This window comes from Nematolebias whitei, chromosome 12 (assembly GCF_014905685.2).
Source record: "Nematolebias whitei isolate Nwh7 chromosome 12, NemWhi1, whole genome shotgun sequence".
NCBI classification, from domain to species: domain Eukaryota; kingdom Metazoa; phylum Chordata; class Actinopteri; order Cyprinodontiformes; family Rivulidae; genus Nematolebias; species Nematolebias whitei.
In genome coordinates, this window is record NC_056509.1 from 34,257,437 (window position 1) to 34,276,157 (window position 18,721).

The 18,721-nt window shown below is 37.5% G+C and overlaps 1 protein-coding gene across 1 annotated transcript in view; it reads left to right on the forward strand.

Moving 5' to 3' along the window:
• Window positions 1–18,721, forward strand: part of fig4a (FIG4 phosphoinositide 5-phosphatase a) — an 82,392-nt gene that overhangs the window by 55,955 nt on the left and 7,716 nt on the right. Inside the window, exons 20-23 of the mRNA XM_037685473.1 lie at window positions 67–150; window positions 773–968; window positions 12,004–12,092; window positions 13,687–13,761. Of these exons, the coding sequence (XP_037541401.1) occupies window positions 67–150; window positions 773–968; window positions 12,004–12,092; window positions 13,687–13,761 (444 nt within the window). The remainder of the gene's footprint in view (window positions 1–66; window positions 151–772; window positions 969–12,003; window positions 12,093–13,686; window positions 13,762–18,721) is intronic.

An 18,721-nucleotide genomic window follows, 5' to 3' on the forward strand; every position in this document is an offset into this window, starting at 1 on the left:
TTTTTTATTGTTATTGTCAAGCCAGATGTCTGTTAATGAGCTTTCTTTATATTTGTGCTTGTAAAGAGAGTTTATGCCAAAGTCGGTGGGAGTGGATCCAAGTCCGTTCACGGTTCGCAAGCCAGAGGAAACGGGGAAATCAGTTCTGGGGTGAGTGCTTCCTTAACTATTGTTGATGTCAGAACTTCAGTGGGATGTTATTGGGGGAGTTGGTTGTTTTTGTGTGGGTGGTAAATCCCCATGTCACTGTGCCCTTCTACACAACCTTATTAGTCACTGTGCTCTCAGGTAACTAAAAATAGCGCTTTGTCCTTTTTCATGTTTTTGTTGAGCGAACACATTGATAAATCTCCTTGAATGCATGTATTTTTTAAATAAATACTAATGCATGCAAACATTACTCGGAAAAAGATAAAAGCCGAGCCTCCATTTAGGTGTTCCAGCCTCATGTGCTGTTGGGTTTGAGTTATCTTTGTGTTGTTGCTGCCCAACATTTCCGCAAGTACATATGCATGACCTGACTAATATTGTGTGCTGACTCACTGTTTTACTTAAAAAAATATCTGTTGAGAGCAGCATGAATGTTTATGGCTTTCTGAAACCGTAATAAATGATTTAAGCAGACATTTTCTGATTCGTTAAGCCCTGACGACATTTATTGGATGCTGATGTAGCTGAATGAGCAGCGCTGCATGTCACAGTGCATTGATTCTATGTTTTTCTTTGCATTTTGACATATCTACTGTATATCCATCTGTGTTTATGTTAACAGAAAAAGCAGCAAGGAGGAGACAATTCTCCAAAGGAAGACTGCAGCCAGCGCGCCTCCTCCTCCAAGTGAGGAGGCCATCACCAGTACATCCGAGGATGATTCTGAGGAGGACCGGGACGACGAGGGCTCGGTGTCCCAGCGCTCTACCCCCATCAAACTGCTGACAGAGTCTGGGGAGAGCAGTCGCACACAGGAGGTAAGAAACCACAACACCACTTTGTAAAAATACGTAAAAATGTAGATTCATATGCTGAAAGGAAATGTAAATATTAAAAATAATAAAACAAATCAATGTTATATCTTTTGGGATCAAATTGAAGATCTTCCGGTTTGGATATAGATTTCAAGTCCAACAAAATTAATAACTTTAAAATCTTATGGGTCTAATTAGTTTTTATTATGGAGAACAGATTGCTTCTTTCCAAATGAGAATCTCCAACAACCCAAACATAAGTAACATCTGCTAAAGACCTGAGGGAAATGTCTCCCCAGCTCAGACTGTTTTGTAAACTGCTTGTTTGTCTTTAACAGCATCTTCCCTTCCAAGTTAAGGATGTCACTTTTTTCTCCTCACCCCCCCACATGAGTCTCAAATGAACCTCATGCTCCGTTTATCTTTGCGTCAGACGTCACCCTAATCAGCCTCTTTGACAGAGCAGAGGCTCAAAACAGTAGGAGTTTGTGTTATTGTTGGTTTTACAGAGAATGGACTAAAAACGTGTTGATTTTCTAACACAAAACCCCACATCGTACTGTTCCACAAAAACACTTAAGAAGGTAACAAAGAAAGATATTAGGGCATTTTATTGGTTGCCTTGTGGCTTATTAACTCCCTTTCTTTGGTTTCTTGCCAAAATTGTTTGTTAATGTAAGAATTTATGTGCATTTTTTCAGAAAATAAGGTACTGCTATTCAAATTTAGTTGTATTTTGGTACAAATTATATTTTGAAATTCAGTACTGACATTGCTTGGTTTTAATAAGAAGCAATGTTGTGGGAAGTGTGGGTGCGGAGGGTGCTGGAGCAATTCCTGATGAATTCAGAAGGAAATGCATGTCCAAGTACTAATTACTGAAAAATAAAACAGATTTCATCAGTGCAACATCTGTTTAAATTTAAATAACGTTGCTATTGTTGAGTTGGGTAAAACTAATTTATATACCAGCACTTATTGTATAACTGTGCAAACTTGTAGAACTGCTTAAATCTTGCAAAAATGGTGGATGGAGCAGCATTTATTCAACCTGTATTTATACATGTTAGTTTTATTGACCCTCGAGGACTCATTTACAAGAGAGACCTGATTTTAAAAAAGAATGATGATAATAGTAGACAATCATAAAAGAAAGCATATAAATTGGGAAAAATAAATGAAAGAAAATTATATTAAAAAGCAAAACAAAAACAGCTACAATGTAAAGCGATTTAGAAAACTAAAAACAGGAACATGTCTGCATTGGTTTTTGCCAAGAACTTAGCAGTTGTTTGAAGCCACTTAGAGAGGTCAAGGTTGAGAGCTTCAGATCTTTTTGCAAGATATTCCAGGAAACGGGAGCGGAGTAGGAGATGGCCCTTTTGCCAAGTTCAGTCCTCACTGAGGGAACACTGCAGGTAATAATGTCCTGAGAGCGCACGCTGTAGCTGCACTCACGCAGAGACATGTAGGAGATGTATGAAGGCAGCAGACCAAGAAGTGATTTAAAGATGAAAATGTTCCAGTGAGCAAGTCTGTGTGAAGTTAATGATGTCCAGTTAACCAGTTAATACAGGGTGCAATGGTGGGTACGGTAGTTACAGCCAGTTATGAATCTTAGCGCACCGTGATAAACAACGTTCAACATCTGAAAGGTGCTTGTGGGGGCATTCATGTACATTAAATAATGTCACCGTAGTCAATGGAGGGAAGGAAAGTCACAGTTACAAGATGTTTCCTATCATTCAGAGTTAAACAGGATCTATTTCTGAAAAAGAAACCCGGTTTAATTTTCAGTTTCTTTAACAAATTTTCGACGTGGAGCTTAAAAGAAAGATGCGAATCGACCAAGATACCCAAGTATTTGTAGGAATCGACAAACTCGGTAGGAACAACATTCGAAGATAAAACCAAGGGAAGGACTGCTGGGACCGACTTCCTGTTTGAACACAGCACCCCTTTGGTTGTGTCGGCGTTTAGGACAAGTTTTAATACAAATCTGACTGGATGATGTCTAAAGCAGATTGCCTTAGCAACTGTTTTAGCTCGACAATAAACAACTATCATCAGCATAAAAATGTAAAGATACATCAGGGATGATCTGACCTTCGCTTTGAGTATCTTGAAATAAGATAGAAAAGTGCTTTATAAATACAGTCCATTTACCATTTACCTACATTATCTATGTAGATTGTGAAGAGGGTGGGTTCTAAAACTGAGCCTTGTGGTGCACCATTGTTAAACGTTAAATAACTGGAAGACGTACCATTATGCCTCCGATCTGAAAAACATTTAGTAAACCAACCAATGGTATGTTCTGAGAAACCAATTTCTGAGAGCCTAAAACATAAGATGTCATGGTCCACAGTGTCAAAAGCTTTATACAGGTCTAGATAAAAAGACAGGTCTAAATAAAGTGCAGCACACATTGCATCATGATTGCGTTTTTGTAGATACTGACAGTTTAATCAGATGACATGCATTACCAGTGTGCATTTTACTGCATATATTTGGTATTATAATATGCTTATTTTGGGTGTTTACTTGTAGAACATCACACTTGTGAACAGCTAAGCTACAGCTAGCTGCTGCTCCTACTATTTGCATTTACTGTTTTCCAGTTTACTCTCAGCAACACTTAAACTTGGGGAGCACAACTGCTTAGTTGTTAGCGCTGCTGCCTCCCAGCAAGAAGGTTCTGGCTTCAGTTGGACCTTGGATCTTTCTGTGTGGAGTTTACATGTTCTCCTTGTGTTTGTGTGGGTTTTCTCCGGGTACTCCAGTTTCCTCCCACACTCTAAAAACATGCATGTTAGGCTGCCTTCCGGCCCAGGCTTCCTTTGCAAAACATATCTGTGATCTCAGTGGGATTTGCCTGGTTAAATAAAGGTTAATAAATAAATAAATGTACCTGTTATCACATGAATCCATGGCATTTAGAGACCTCTGTACAACACGTGATATTAATTGCTCGTCAGCTTTCCACAGAAAGCTACTACAAAAGATCTGAGCTATCCTTTTAAGGTACCTTGTGACAAAGGTTTCACTACCAACCAAGTACAATGCAGTGACAACCAATCAAAACATGCTAATTAATCTGTAGGTGATTGTGCTGCAAATTAACACTAATTTTAAAAAGAGCTTGAATTTTATTCTTCATGGGACAAAGAAACAAACATGAAACATGTTTAAACTTTGAAATAATAAGCTTTTTTTTTTTTTTTTTACACATTTAGCGAAAAGAATTGGACATTGGGAGAAACATTTCCTCTTCTTTTGAGTTTGATTTTTATTTCTGTGATATTTTTAAGAAATCTAGCCATTCCTCCACAGTTCTTAACGTCTAGGCATTGGAGGGTTCGTTAGGCAGAAGAATCTTGGACATGGTTTTTGGAAAGCTTTTGGAAAACACGAAAATTTTTGGCAGGTCCTAAACAGTCTCATTGCAACCAGTAAAACCAACAAAATCAAGCCAGTTGGTAACTTTTGGTTTGTGTAATATTTATTAAGATGTTTTCAGAAGGTTTGTTTATTCTTCCTTCAGTGAAGAACTTCGGGCAAATTTTGAAATCATGGTGCTATTTCAAATCTAATCTTAAATCCATCTTTTGTTGCTAGATGCAAATTTGCATGAAAGAAACATGCTCGTGTGACTTTTAAAACTTTTATTACCTAAAATGTTGAACATTAGAAGGAAATCAAGCTTTAAATATAGAACAATGTAGTTGTTTTTTGTAACAGGGTGAATTCTATCCAAAATTTCTCATATCAGTTTGATCAGTGGACATCTCCAACTATATAGGTTACCATATGGTGTGTGTGTGGGTAGTGAAGGTGTGAGAAGATTTCTCAATCTGCCATCTCTGTGTTCGTATCTGTTTTATGGCCTGGCTGGACTGTTCACCTCCCCCATTGACCCAGATTCCATCTTACAGCAGGAACAGCAAGCACATTAATCAGCACAGGTAGACTGTCACTGTGTCAACAGGATGGATCAAATGTACCCGAGAAGATGGTCTTCAAATAGCTACGTTCATCCATTTCCTTTTAGACGTGAAAAACCCAAAGAGGTTTGTAAATTGTTGAGTGGAGCTGCCGTTCTGTTGTTACGGTTACAGGTGTTACGATGGGCTTTGTTATATCAGCAAGAATTAGGTGACTCCAGCTGCTCGCTCTCTTACTCTGGGTGCTAATTACATGAAAATGGGTGTGATTCACTATAATTTGTTTTCAATAATGAGGCTGTTTGTTGCCACAATCTTAACAACTTTCTTGGCTCAGTTATTAAGCACTTTTATAGAATTATTTTGTTTTGATTGCATCTTGAATTGTCAGGGTTTGGTGCTTCAAATGTCATGAGGCCAACAAGAAATGTGTCAGGCATTACTATGTTGCTGTCAAAATGTGAGCGTTTAAAGCTAACTTCTTTGTTAAGCTAGTCTTTTCTTTTTTAGTCATGCACAAAAATATCAGTTCTATAGTGGAAAATGCTTGGGGCTTAGTTTACGATACTTGTACTCCTGGACCTTACTGCTGCTTTTAATACTGTTGACCACAGTATCCTTATATTGAGGTTAGAACACTGGTTGGGATTACGGGTGCAGCATTAGAATAGTTATGTTCTTACCTAAGTGACAGGATTTTCTGTGTTAAGGTTGGAAATAGTGTATCTGCATCAGTGCCTCTTTCTTGTGTGGTCCCACAGGGCTCGATTCTTGGACCCCTTTTATTTTCACTCTATCTGCTCCCTTTGGGGTCGATCCTGAAGAAACATGGTGTATTATGAAATTCTTTATCAAAAGGGCTCGTGAAACGGTCGGCACAGATATTCAGACCAGAAGGAAAAATAAAACACAGAGGAGGCTGTCACTGCTAGGAGTAATAAGTGTCCTTTATTATCCTTCCACAGAAAACAGCCAAGCAAAAAACATGTACACTCTTAACACACAGATTGATATGAAATAACTTCTCACCGTGACACTGGCCGGGAAGCCGTTTTCGACCCAGGTAAAGAAGAATCACATCAAAATTGGTGCATGAATTCAGCGCGTGCTGATCCACACCGGACTTCCAACTCTCTGTTGTTTGATACATTTCTTATATACCTTCTTCCCTGACCGGATCGCGTGAGAGCAGATCAAAGCAAGTTTGATGGTTACCAGAACAACGGATCTAATTAAACCATCATCAAAAGCGATGGCTCATCCTTCCAGTAAGGAGCGCCTGTGACCGTAAAAGCGGGCCAAAGCTTCCAGGTCAAGAGCACTCCTAATGCTTATTAAAGCATTCCTAAAGAGCACTCCTCGTCCCTTCTGCAAACCATCAAAGAGTGTCTAAATATTATAAGCAACACACACACACAAAGTATATGTTTGAACAGGCATAAAGGCGACCCAACACCTCATAATACAAAATACAATCCCTAATATGTGAATAACACGTTGTATAAGTGTGTTTAAATAAGTGTAATATAGGTCTAGATTGACATAAAAGCATTAAAATAATAATTTCTATATCACATGGTCTTTCATTTCATTGTTATGCTGATGATTGTCAGATTTATCTGCCCTTAAAACCTAACAGTTCTTGCTCCATTTGCCCTCTGTTAAAATGTCTTGATGACATCAAAGCATGGATGACTTCAATTTTTTTTTAAAGTTTTGATAATCAGAAGACTGAAGTTATTGTGTTTAGCCCTAGCACTACTGCTGTCACTGATAGATTCATTCATAAAGTGAATATAGCAAATTATTTAAAAAAAAAGAAGACATTACTCACGCTTCCCATCCTACCTGGTTGAGTCAGACTGTTTCTGCCAGTAAAAATGAGAAAATGTCGTGGAAAAGATGGGCCGAGTTTGTAGAAGAATTTTCTAGAAGCATTAAGTCTGCTACTCTGTCAAAAACTAAGATTGTGTTTTCACTAAATCTGTGGTTGTGTTGAGATGATGGCCATAGAAATTAAAATTAACACCTTTTTTTCCTAGTTTTTATAATAAATAAAAACTAAATAAAAACTGCTATAAATGGGTAATAATAGGAATTTAAAAGTTGTTTGGAACTGAGTCATTAGTCTTTGCTTAATTAAATTTTTAGTAATGTTTCTAAGCTTCAACTAGGATTTTTTTTTTTAAAACTGCTGCCCTAGTTGGAAAACAAAAGTACCAGAATATAAAAAAAAAAAAGTGTGTGCAAAATTGAATCCTCAAAAATTTTAATCTATCTTGGTTTCCATTCACTTTGCAGAGTGCACGTGTTAAAAGAAATCTCAGCAAGCAGATCTCTAATTCTCAGAAAAATAATAAAACAAGCCTCTTCTTTTCTCTCCATCTGTTCTCCACTCCTGATTTATAATGAATTGTCACTCGGTTATCTGTCTTGTCAGGACCTTGAGCAATGAGTCAGTCATGAATTTATGGATTTCAGGCAGGACATTGAGCTCACGTGTCAGGCGCACACATCTCGTGTCACTGCCTGCAGGCCTGTCCCTGAGAAATGACTGGGTGCCAGCACAACATACAACTGCTGAAAATTTTAAACGTTAGATTAGAACTGCGTTTGCCATAAAATTACACATGCTCATTTAATATCCCGCCACTGTAAGGACGTCCACGTGTAAGTGAGTGTGAACAATACCCTTCATCTGTGTAAAATATACATTAATAAAGGTGTTTATATCAGAGTGTGTGTTCAGGTATAGTCTTGTTTAAAGAGAGACCGTGTGTGGAGTTTTTATTTATTTTTTTCTGTGGACACAGCTGCTGTATTTTGGACTTGGTTCTGAAACAACCTGATTTATTCTCCTCTCCAACATTAAGCTGCATGTATTATTGTAGAATCAGAATATTGTCAGAGATAAATAAAGTATCTTGCTTCTGTTGAACGCTCCTGGCTGGGCTGTTATATAACAAGCTTCTCTGAGTTCTTAAAGGCCTTTTAAGTTTGAAATAAAGGGCATAAAGTTCACTTGTAGAATCGTATTGTGACGAGAAGACCATGACCATGTAACCCAAATATTAATAGAGCTTCATCTAAATACCACTCAAGGTAGTCAAAATTAGGAGGCGCGGGGATCTTCAAACTAAATTATTTTGTAATCATGAAAAATGAAACGCGACACATCACGGTTAAATACCAAAATAAAATTTATTTCAGTGTAGTCACATTCAATAATTAATAACTGTAAAATGTCAATTTTGGGCGGTATGGTGGTGCAGTTAGTAGATCTGTTGTCTCTCATCGAGAAGAATGCTGGATTGACTCTCAACCAGGACCTTTCTGGGTGGAGTTTTCATGTTCTCTTTGTTCATGCATGGGTTTGCTCCAGGTACTCCGGTTTCCTCCCACAGACCAAAAACATGCATGTTAGGATCATTGATAACTCTAAATTGACCCTTGGTGAGTGTGAGAATGGTTGTTTGTCTCGTTTGTCTCCGTGTTCCTGTGATGGACTGGAGACCTGTCCAGGCTGTCCCCCGCCTCTCGCACAGTGAATGTTGGACATGGTCACCAGCGATCCCCGCAACCTAGAAATGAAGAAGCAGGTAAAGATAATGGATTGGTGGTTGGTTGGATGGATATCATTCTTTTAAATGGTTGTTTATTTAATGCACTTTGTTAGCATCTTTAAATTTTCTTTTTTGTTAAATACACTGCCCTAATTCTCGCATCTTGAATCTTTGCTTTGTCTCAATTCCCTATCCTGAACAAACGCATTGGTGACAGTGGAGAGAAACGACTCATTTTTAACTATGGACACTTCCAGCAGAACCAGGCTTAAAATGAGTGGCCATCTGCCTCCGCTGGCTGAGCTTTTAAGAGGATAAGAAAGAGATGCTGGCATAGAATTGGTCTAAGTGTTGATTTCTATGGGAGGAAAAATACAGGTTAATGGCAGCCTCTACTACATGTACAAACATGGGAGAAAAGTGGAAATAAAGATGCCAATTGAATGAGGAAATATTGCCAGTATGTCCTCCAGGAGTCAGAGCCTATGACAGCATAGCTAAAAGAGATATCAGGAAACCCAAGTCAACTATAGGATTTGTTCAAAAGGAAAGTCTTAAGTCTTGTCCTAAAAGTAGACAAGGTGACAGAAGTCTGTTCCACAAGAGAATAGTGTGATCACTGAAAGCCCTACCTCTCATTTAATGTTTAGAAACTCTAAGAACCACAAGTAAACCTGCAGTTTGAGAGTCAAGTGCTCTGTTTGGGGGGCAAACATTAAGATTTTTAAGATGTAACTTGGTTGTTGAGAAGCTATAGAAGCAATATGTTCAGTGTTCGTCTCTTTCCTGTCCTCTCAACGACCAATGAGTTATTTGGACATCCAGATAATGAAGTCTGCCTAGAAGTAATAAACACATGGGCGATCTCTAGTAACTGGCTAGAGATGCTTTGTAAGAATCAAAAAAGAAAAAAAGAAAACTTGTAGAATAGTGACCCAAAACATATTCAACCTTTATTTATGCAGGTTAGTCTCATTGAGCCTCGAGGACTCATTCACAAGAGAGACCTGAGATATGATCCCAGTATGTAAGACATCAAAGTGGGTAAAGACTTTTGAAATGCACTGTCAAAGACAACAACAGCAAGGCCATTTTAAAGGTGTATACTGTAGAAATCAATTTCTACATAAAAGTTTCAGATATTTTTATATAATAAATGTTAGAATCTGTTTTTATTTATTAAATGATTTTGACTTCATGTCATGTGGCACAGTTGCTTTCTAACAGATGAACTTTCAGTCATGTCACATGAGAAAAATATCCTTCTGTTTTTCTTTTTACATGTTGTAATCACTGGCACAGCCTGATAAATGATCCCTGGTAATAATTTATATCTCATTGTAATTATTCCTCATTAAGCCATATTAATCAAACCCCTTTTTCCATTTAAGAACCTTGTTTTTTATATGTTCTGCAAAATGGTCTGTCTTATCAGAGCACAGCCTCATTAAAGAGAGCCTTTGGCTGTTATTGTTTTCCCTATTATATATTATGAAACTTAAACATTTTTAAATGATTGCATTTATTTATATTTTTACTTCTGATCTATAAAGTTAAGCACTATTGCTTATCTAGCAGCACTGCATTTCAGAAATGAGAAGACCATGGCATTGTTTTGCTTTTTATATGGATATTATTTTCCTGTGTACCCCCTACTGGAAACTGTAGTCCATACTCCTAATGGAAATAGTTTTTATGAAGGGTAAAATGTTTAAAGACAAATCAACTTTATTTAAAACACATTCAAAACAGCAGCTGTTACAAAAGTGCTTAATAATAACATCATTGAGAGTAAATTAATGGAATAAATAAAAATGATAATACTGAAAAATTAATTAAAGCATGAAAATTAAAAAAATAAAATAAACCACAGAACAAAAAATACTAAATCATCTCGCACTGTGTGAAATGTCAGAGAAAACAGAGATATAAAAGAGGAAGTGAAGTGGCCTGCCTGATGTTGGGGGACTGATTGTTCCAAAGTTTGGGTCCCATGGCTGAAAAATCCCGATCTCCTCTGAGCTTCAGTCTTGTTTTTGGAACAGCCAGAAGCAGCTGATCAGATGATCTCAGGGAACATATGGTTCCAGAAGCTCAGAGAGATAAAATCATTTATACACTTAAAGGTTAGCAGGAAATTTTTTAAATCAATTCTGGTACACGCAGGGAGCCAGTGAAGGGAGGATAAAACTGGTGTAATATGACCAAAACTATGAGTTCCAGTTAAGAGCCAAGCAGCAGCATCTTGGATGAGTTGGAGACGTGAAATGGAGACATGGCTGACCCCAACATAGAGTGCGTTACAGTAGTCAAGTCAGGTAGTGATAAAGGCATGGACTAGTTTTTCAAGGTCAGATCTGAAAATCACTTGCTTAGGCTTAGCTATCTGCCTTAACTGGAAGAAGCTTTTCTGCAGAACAGAGTTGATTTGTTTATTAAACTCCAAGTCAGAGTCTAAAACCATCCCAAAATTTGTAGCAGACTGCTTAAGATATGGCTGAAGAGAGTCCAGGTTTACAGGATCAGAGACCGTGGTTGAGCTAGGACTAAACACAATGACTTCAGTCTTATGATCATTAAAACTTTGAAAAAATTGAAGCCATCCATGCCTTGATGTCATCAAGACATTTTAACAGAGGGTGAATGGAGCAAAAACTAGTTGGTTTTAAGGGCAGATAAATCTGACAATCATCAGCATAACAATGGATTGAAAGATCATGTTTCCTCAGGATCGACCCCAGAGTGAGTAGATGGAGTGAAAACAAAAAGGGTCCAACAATTGAGCCCTGTGAGACCCCACAGGAAAGAGACACTGATGCAGATATGTTATTGCCAACCTTAACACAGAAACTCCTGTCACTCAGGTATGAGCGGAACCAAACCCCTTGGAACCAAACCCCTTGGAACCAAACCCCTTGGAACCAAACCCAAAAGAACAATTTAGGAAATCTTTGAGTTTGATGTGTTAACTCAGCCTCTGTTATCCAGCTCTTACAACTAAATATTTCTGAAATGTACATGACAAACAAATTTGTTCCATGCAGGCCTCATCTTGCAACTCATATGAGCTTTAAAGGTCAGCTCTGATGCCTTGGCTTGGTACAGCAGCAGAACTTCATAGGGTTGGTGGAGTCCAACTCTTGGAAGGTCAAGACTGTTTATTTTGCTTAAGAGGTACCTTTTATATATTAGGGGAAATGCCACGACTCCTATTTGTGTCTGTGGACACGGTGTGCAGGAACCCCAGGAGGCCACTGGACACAAACATGAACAAACATAAAACTACCTCATCAAACACTAACAATCAAATTACTGTCAAATAGGCTTACATTACCCTCCATGGCTGGTCTGAATTAACGAGTCTGTTGCAAAGCAGCTGAACCTGGTGAACTTGTCTGTTTGATTTTATTATCTAAGTGAAGCATCCTAAAAGGGATCTTTTTGTATCATTATTTTTGGAGCTTGTAATTAAATGTGGAAATAAACTGAGCTTATCTTGAATGCAATCTTCATTTTTTTAATGCTCTTTAGGAAATCCAGACTCGGCACACGATTAAAGAACCGTACGGACTTGATGCTGCTAAATGTCCTGCTGACGAAGACCTGCTCATTTACGAAAGGTAATGGGTTCTTCAAATGAAGTTATTCAAAGAGTTATCTACTTTAGGTGAGATGTGAGTTAATCATAACCTCTCAAAAGAACACCACTTTCAAAGGTTTGAACTATTCTTTTAAAGAAAATGTTTTATTTAAGTTGTATGAAGAAAAACAGTTGCTTTCTTTTTCCTATCTTTCACCTGAATCAAATGTGTTTATGTGTGACCTGCAGATCTCCAGATGCATTTAAGAGTACCACTTCTTTTGTCCCCTTTTTAAAACCTGTGTAAATTTAAAAATGGATGAGTCCTAGTCTTGGGTTTTTATCGTCTATGATTGGAAAACATTGAAAGCCTTTGTCTTATTTTTGTTGACAATAACACCAGTTCCTAAGAGAGAGAAGTGAAGAATTTCTCTATTTTATCTTCTCTCTGAACCCTCCCTGCAGCGTTAACGAAAAGACATTCACAGGGCCTAAAAATGAACACAACTTTCTGTTTTTTGGAAGCAAACAGAATGTTTCATACGATATGATGCTTTGACTGGAGCTTTACATAAATAAAAGCTTTTCACATACAGCTGCCACTAATTCCGAGAGAACTGCTCTGATGTAGCTTTTGCATAGTGGGCGTGCAATATTTTTAGCAACATTTTCTATTAATACAACTGTATAAAAAGGAAAAAGGAAATATTTTTGCTGCACAGTGGTTATTCTCTTTGAGTAAAGGTCTCCAACACGCATTATAAGAAGTACTTTATTAACAAAGACCTGTGAGAACTGAATGTCATGGACTTTCCTTTATTGTCAACTGGGACATGTTGCACTTGGAATATCGTCACTTTCATTAATTCAACTTTTATTTAGACAGGTTAATCTCACTGAGCCTCGAGGACTCATTTACATGAGAGACCTGAGTGTTGTTTCCAATGGTTCCATAAATGATTTGATTACCAACAAGAAATTGTAACATTAATGTAACAATAAGGAAGATTTTTGTGATTAATAAACAAAAAAAAAAAAACCTTACATGTGATTGTAATGAGATACTCGGGTCTAAAAAAAACAAACCAAAAACAAAATCAATCTTGCATACTTTATTTTGCCAACATCATTGTTTTTTGTTTGCATCTCATCTGATTCTGCTGGCAGACACAGTTGTGATTGCAGCAAGGGAATTACTGTACGGTCCAGATTGCAGTGAAGAATGACACTCATATCCTTCTGCCACAGTGGCACATAATAAGTATGAAATTGCGTTCATTATTGAAGCTGGAAGTTGCAACAGCTTTAAAGATGTTAGCTAAGGTCAGAGCTGCTGTAATCAGCACATTAATAATGAAAACCAAAAGCAAGCACAGGAGGAGACCCATCAGCTGTTGCTCAGGATTGTGTCATTGTGAGGGTAAAACATTACCAGAGGGGTGAGAGTTGATGAGTAATGATGATGATATCTGAACATTAAAGACCCCAAAAGGCTTGTTTGGCAAAGAACACACATGCTAAAGGGCGGAGAGTTTATTGGAGCCTTGGCGACAATTATCAACCATCTTTGTAGCTTCTCTTATTTATTTGTTGGAATGTTTTTGAGTGTTCATATTATTTTCTTGGTTCCATAGGTTTGCACATCTTGGAGAGAGCCAGCACAGTGTGGAGAAAACGGAACAGATAAACTTGGCAAACATCATTTGCTTGTAAGTAAAACATGAGAAACATTAAGAGATATAATATCTCTCTCTTTTTTTGCTAGGTGATGCAATTGACATGACGCAAATCATGAAATCATGAAAAAGATTGCTCCGCCCACATGGAAGTGAAACTCAGAGTGAGCTAACCTCCGACAAACAAACAAACAAACAAGAAAGCACTAATGGTGGAGGTAGTGAAGCTCGAGGCATTTCTGCTTTATCAGCCAACATTAAGGCCAGGACGGGGAAAAAATAAATCAAAGATACTAATAACGTAGTATAGTTATTGCAGTGGATGTTTTTATGCCGCAGAGCAACACAGGGCAATAATTTACTGTGAAATTCAGTATGTACTAAGAGTGTAAACTTTACATTATATAACCTAAATCAGTTTAGTGTTAACTGATCATAACAAAGACTAAACTTGTGCAACCAGAAGTTACAACATATATATATAACACACAAAACAAAGCACAACTACCCTGATGCATGCTCAATAATCCAGGTAGAAAAATCTAAAAAAGTTCAATCTGGTCCTCTGGACATTCAAAAAAACCCAAAACAAAGCAAAACAACAAAAAATGTAGAAACGTTTCGTCTCTCGTCCGAGAGACTTCCTCAGTCTGAGGTGCTGTATTCAGCTCAGTCTCTTAAATAGCTATACTATTCCTCTGTGAATAGTAAACAGCCATCAGTGTGCTAATGATCCATTGTTAGGCTGATGGTCCTTCTTGAGCTTGTCAGCAGCAAAACTGGTTGATCCACTCTGAGAAGGTGCTATTTAAGAGACTGAGCTGAAAACAGCACCTCAGACTGAGGAAGTCTCTCGGACGAGAGACGAAACGTTTCTACATTTTTTGTTGTTTTGCTTTGTTTTGGGTTTTTTTGAATGTCCAGAGGACCAGATTTAACTTTTTTAGAAAGCACAACTACCTTTAAACATTACCTTTAATTTAATCATTAATCATATAATGTAATTATGACATAAAATGGAGGATTTACTTGTAATTACCGTTGTATAGTTGAACATGTGGTACTTCCTGTTTATCATTGTTGTATTCAGCTGATCATGAGGTCGGCCCCTGGCCTTTATCCATCTTTTACATTTTTCCAAACTGTTTAGTATTTGGAAATGGAATAAACTGTATTCCATCCTCTAACTGCTCAGGGTAACTCGTCTGAATTTGCCTTCTGCCCACTGACAATATTTAACCATTTTTTTCGATAATTTTTCACAAAATCCCTCTGATCACAAAGCATTCGTAATGAAAAACCCCGACAATGTTGTCGGAGTGAAAGGGGGTGCAGCTCCTGCAGGTAAAGGAAGTTTCGCTTCAGGACAAATTGCGATCGCTGATTGATCAGTTGTTGCCGTGCCTACTAGAGTGATTGACAGGTTGCATCACATCAGTTGTCCCCAGTTGCTCCTCATATTTTAATCAGTGTGTGAGCTTGTGAGTGCATTAGTCAATTAGAGTAGAAAAGCGCTTTGTAAATGTAGTAATTTACATTTGTACAAAGAGCAAACTAATTTTATAACTTCAACAACTTCAGTTTTATTCAGTTTTGTTTTAAAATGCCTAAAGTTCCTCCTTTGGCTGTTGGTCCATGGATTGTGTAGTCTTGTAGCTTGTTTCGAATTTGCACAGGTTTTTGAAACACTACTTCATAAATAAGAAAACGTGGGTAATATAAACCAAGATTATACTCAAACCATGGTATTTAGCAAGTTGTGAAGTCAACAAAGCGGAGATGTAGGTTATGTCGGTATTCCAAGACGAGCTACACTCTTTGCAGTTCTCCTCCTAAACAGTAGGTGTCACCACTGAGAAATAAAACTTTTAAACAGCAGGAATGACATCAGAAGAAAAGTTGTACTGGAAGCAAATGAAACTGCAAAATTTCTGCTCATCTACTTTTAATCAATTTTTAAAGTTTACCTTAAGTTTGCAGTGAATGCACCTTTTCTTGTCTTGCATTTGCTTGTTGAAAAGAACGATTTCTTGTTTTTTCCACTCTTTTCTTGTTTTAAATGTGCTACTTTTGCAGTGTGACCACTAAAATCATGATGTGCCATGATGATCAGTAAAAATTACACAAACCCCTCCTACAGGAGATGCTGTGACGTCATTGTTCATAAGGCCAAAAGTAACTAGTTGAACTTAGCGTCATTTGCCTTCGCACATCTATGTTGCATATCAATTGTATAAATCCTGAGTTTAAGTTTTTTCTAACTAACATTAAGACTGTTGCATCTATAGGCTAATGTTAAACAAATATTAAACTTTTCTTATTTTGGCTTTGGCTAATTTTCATTATTTCCACTACGGGAAAATATGAGCTACAACACTACGTTAAGAAAGGTGAAAGTTCAAGTAGAGGATTTTTAACTAATTTCCTTTGTTAAAGTGATGTAAAATTTTTTTAATAATAATTTGCTGTTATTAGGTACAAAAAAATAGCTTAATGAAACCATGGACTTTCCATTGTAGAGGAACAGCAAATATGGAAGAAGTAAATTAGTTATTTTCTGAGCTGGTAAATTAACATACCTTTTTGTCTGGAGATCTAACGCTCACTGAATTAGATATTTTGAAATATGTGGGATTCCAAAAAACACGTGTATCCAAACTCGGTACTCCTCACTCACATGAACGATCAAGCACTGTTGTCATTTTGTACTGAAGCACCACTTAACATTTTTTATGTTTTCTACGTCTCCTTCGGAGAAAAGCAACGCCAAATCTTTTTCTGACAGGCCGCTAGCAGTGTGCTGTGTCACTACTCTTTTTTTATTTTTTATTTTTAAATTTCACTCATGTTTTTTCCCCTCTTGGTCCAGCTTGTGTTCTGTAGTCATGGTGCAGCTGGATATAGATGTATTCACAACCACACATATACTGGAGCCATAAATAACGGGCTTTCTTTTACTTTTCAAATGCGGACACACTGTTATAGAATTACAAAAATAAAGTGCATATTGTTTCATTTCCGAGATTTTTACATCCTTGCCATCGTTATATAATCTGATATGATGTAGATGAGGCATGTGGAGTCGAAGATTTAGATCTAACTTATCGGTGTAGTTGAAGCATTTCCCTTGATTTTTGTTCTGCATTTGTCAGGGAGAAATTAGAACTCGAGATTTATAAAAATTAAAGCATTTGTTTAAATTATTGTTATGAAGAAGTACTGTGTCTGAAAGATGTACAACCAATAAATACAGGGGGGGAAAAGACTACTTTTGTCATAACTTCACAAAACTGCGGCATGCAGCCATTTTTAATAAGCAAACACAAAAGTCAAGTTCAACTTAAACCCCACAGCATTTGTGTTTTTACATTGACTGAATTTGGAGACTCTTTGAAAAATAATCCTTTCATTTTTGCTACAGTTTTAGTGCATGGTGTCTGGAAGCAGTGTTAATATTTTAAACAAGCTCTACATTGAGTATCAATAACAGTGGAATGCTGCCGCTTCTTTATTGCGAGTTCAAGTCTACTTTATTGTCGATCCTTCACATGTGGTGCATGTGGTGGAAGGAAATTGTGTACGTAGGTTCCCAGTTACACCCAAAAATAACAAATATAAAGTATAAAAATAAATAATAAATAAGGATCTAAGCTTTACACCAAGATAATATATACGCTAAACAAACGCCAGACTGTACGCTAAATACCACCGCAGCAATATTAATACTGATAGAGAAAAGGACAAATGTCTGTACCCGTGTTCACCTCCTCAGTACGACACAATACCATCAACCCAAGTTTTCTTCTGCCAGAGCAATGCAAAAACAGGTAGTTTTGTTTTTTGTATTTTTTTTTAGGTTTACTTTACCTAAAGAATGAATGCAAAGAAAAATGTGATAATTTACTCCAGCAGGTTTTGGTTGTCAGCAGCAAACTGGTTGATTCACTCTAAGAAGGTGCTATTTAAGAGACTGAGCTGAAAACAGCACCTCAGACTGAGGAAGTCTCTTGGATGAGAGACGAAACGTTTCTATATTTTTTTGCTTTGTTTTGTTTGTTTTTTTTTTGTTTTTTTTTGAATGTCCAGAGGACCAGACTGAACTTTTTTGGACTTTACCATAAGGTACACAAAATTTGCTTAGCTACTAGGGAATGCCTCAGGAACGAATCGGGCTAATGGATAGTTAACCAGTATTTACTGGGGAACACACAGCCAAGCCTTATTAGGGGACTACTGGTTAGTTACCTTGTAAATGAAGAGGAACTAATCAAGAACTAATGGGTAGTTACCAAGGAAACCAAAGAGAAATGAATCAGGAGCTAATGGGTAGTTAACCATTACTTATTGAGGAACACACAGCCACACCTTATTAGGGGACTACTGGTTAGTGTAGTATGCTAAGGCTAGGTTAGCTTCAGTTAGCTTAAGAGCTCCACTACAGTCAATTTTTAATAACGGGTTCTCACTTTTTCGAGCTACTTGACCGATATGTGACAGAGGTACTGTGGTGGAGATGGTCTAATCAGTGACATGAGACGTTAATTTTCTTTGACCCTTCAAAATGAATGTGGTCATTTATTAACAGAATCAAAATTTAACATCAAAACATTGTACACTTGATTATGCTATGGGCTCTGATTAATAAAACTTGGCACGTTTTACTTAATAAAAACAACAGACATTTCTGAAGATATCTGGATTAATTACTGGCAAGATAGAAGTTTGAAGATGGGAAATGAAGGAGTTTAAATGGAGAGAAAATGGATGGATGAGGATGTATGTCTGTAGACCAGAACAACACGCTCCTTTCAAGCGCAGTTCGCCCGCGGTACACTGGTAGTGAAGCTCGTGACGACTCTTTACCTTGGCAGAGGATGAATCAGCTGTGGTCAAGAGGTCCCTGGCACGCTACCTTTCAGCGTCTCCTCAGGGCGGCTGCGACTCGGTAGAAGTCGTGAGATAATCCGTTCCACAGAACAAACTTCCTCAGAAG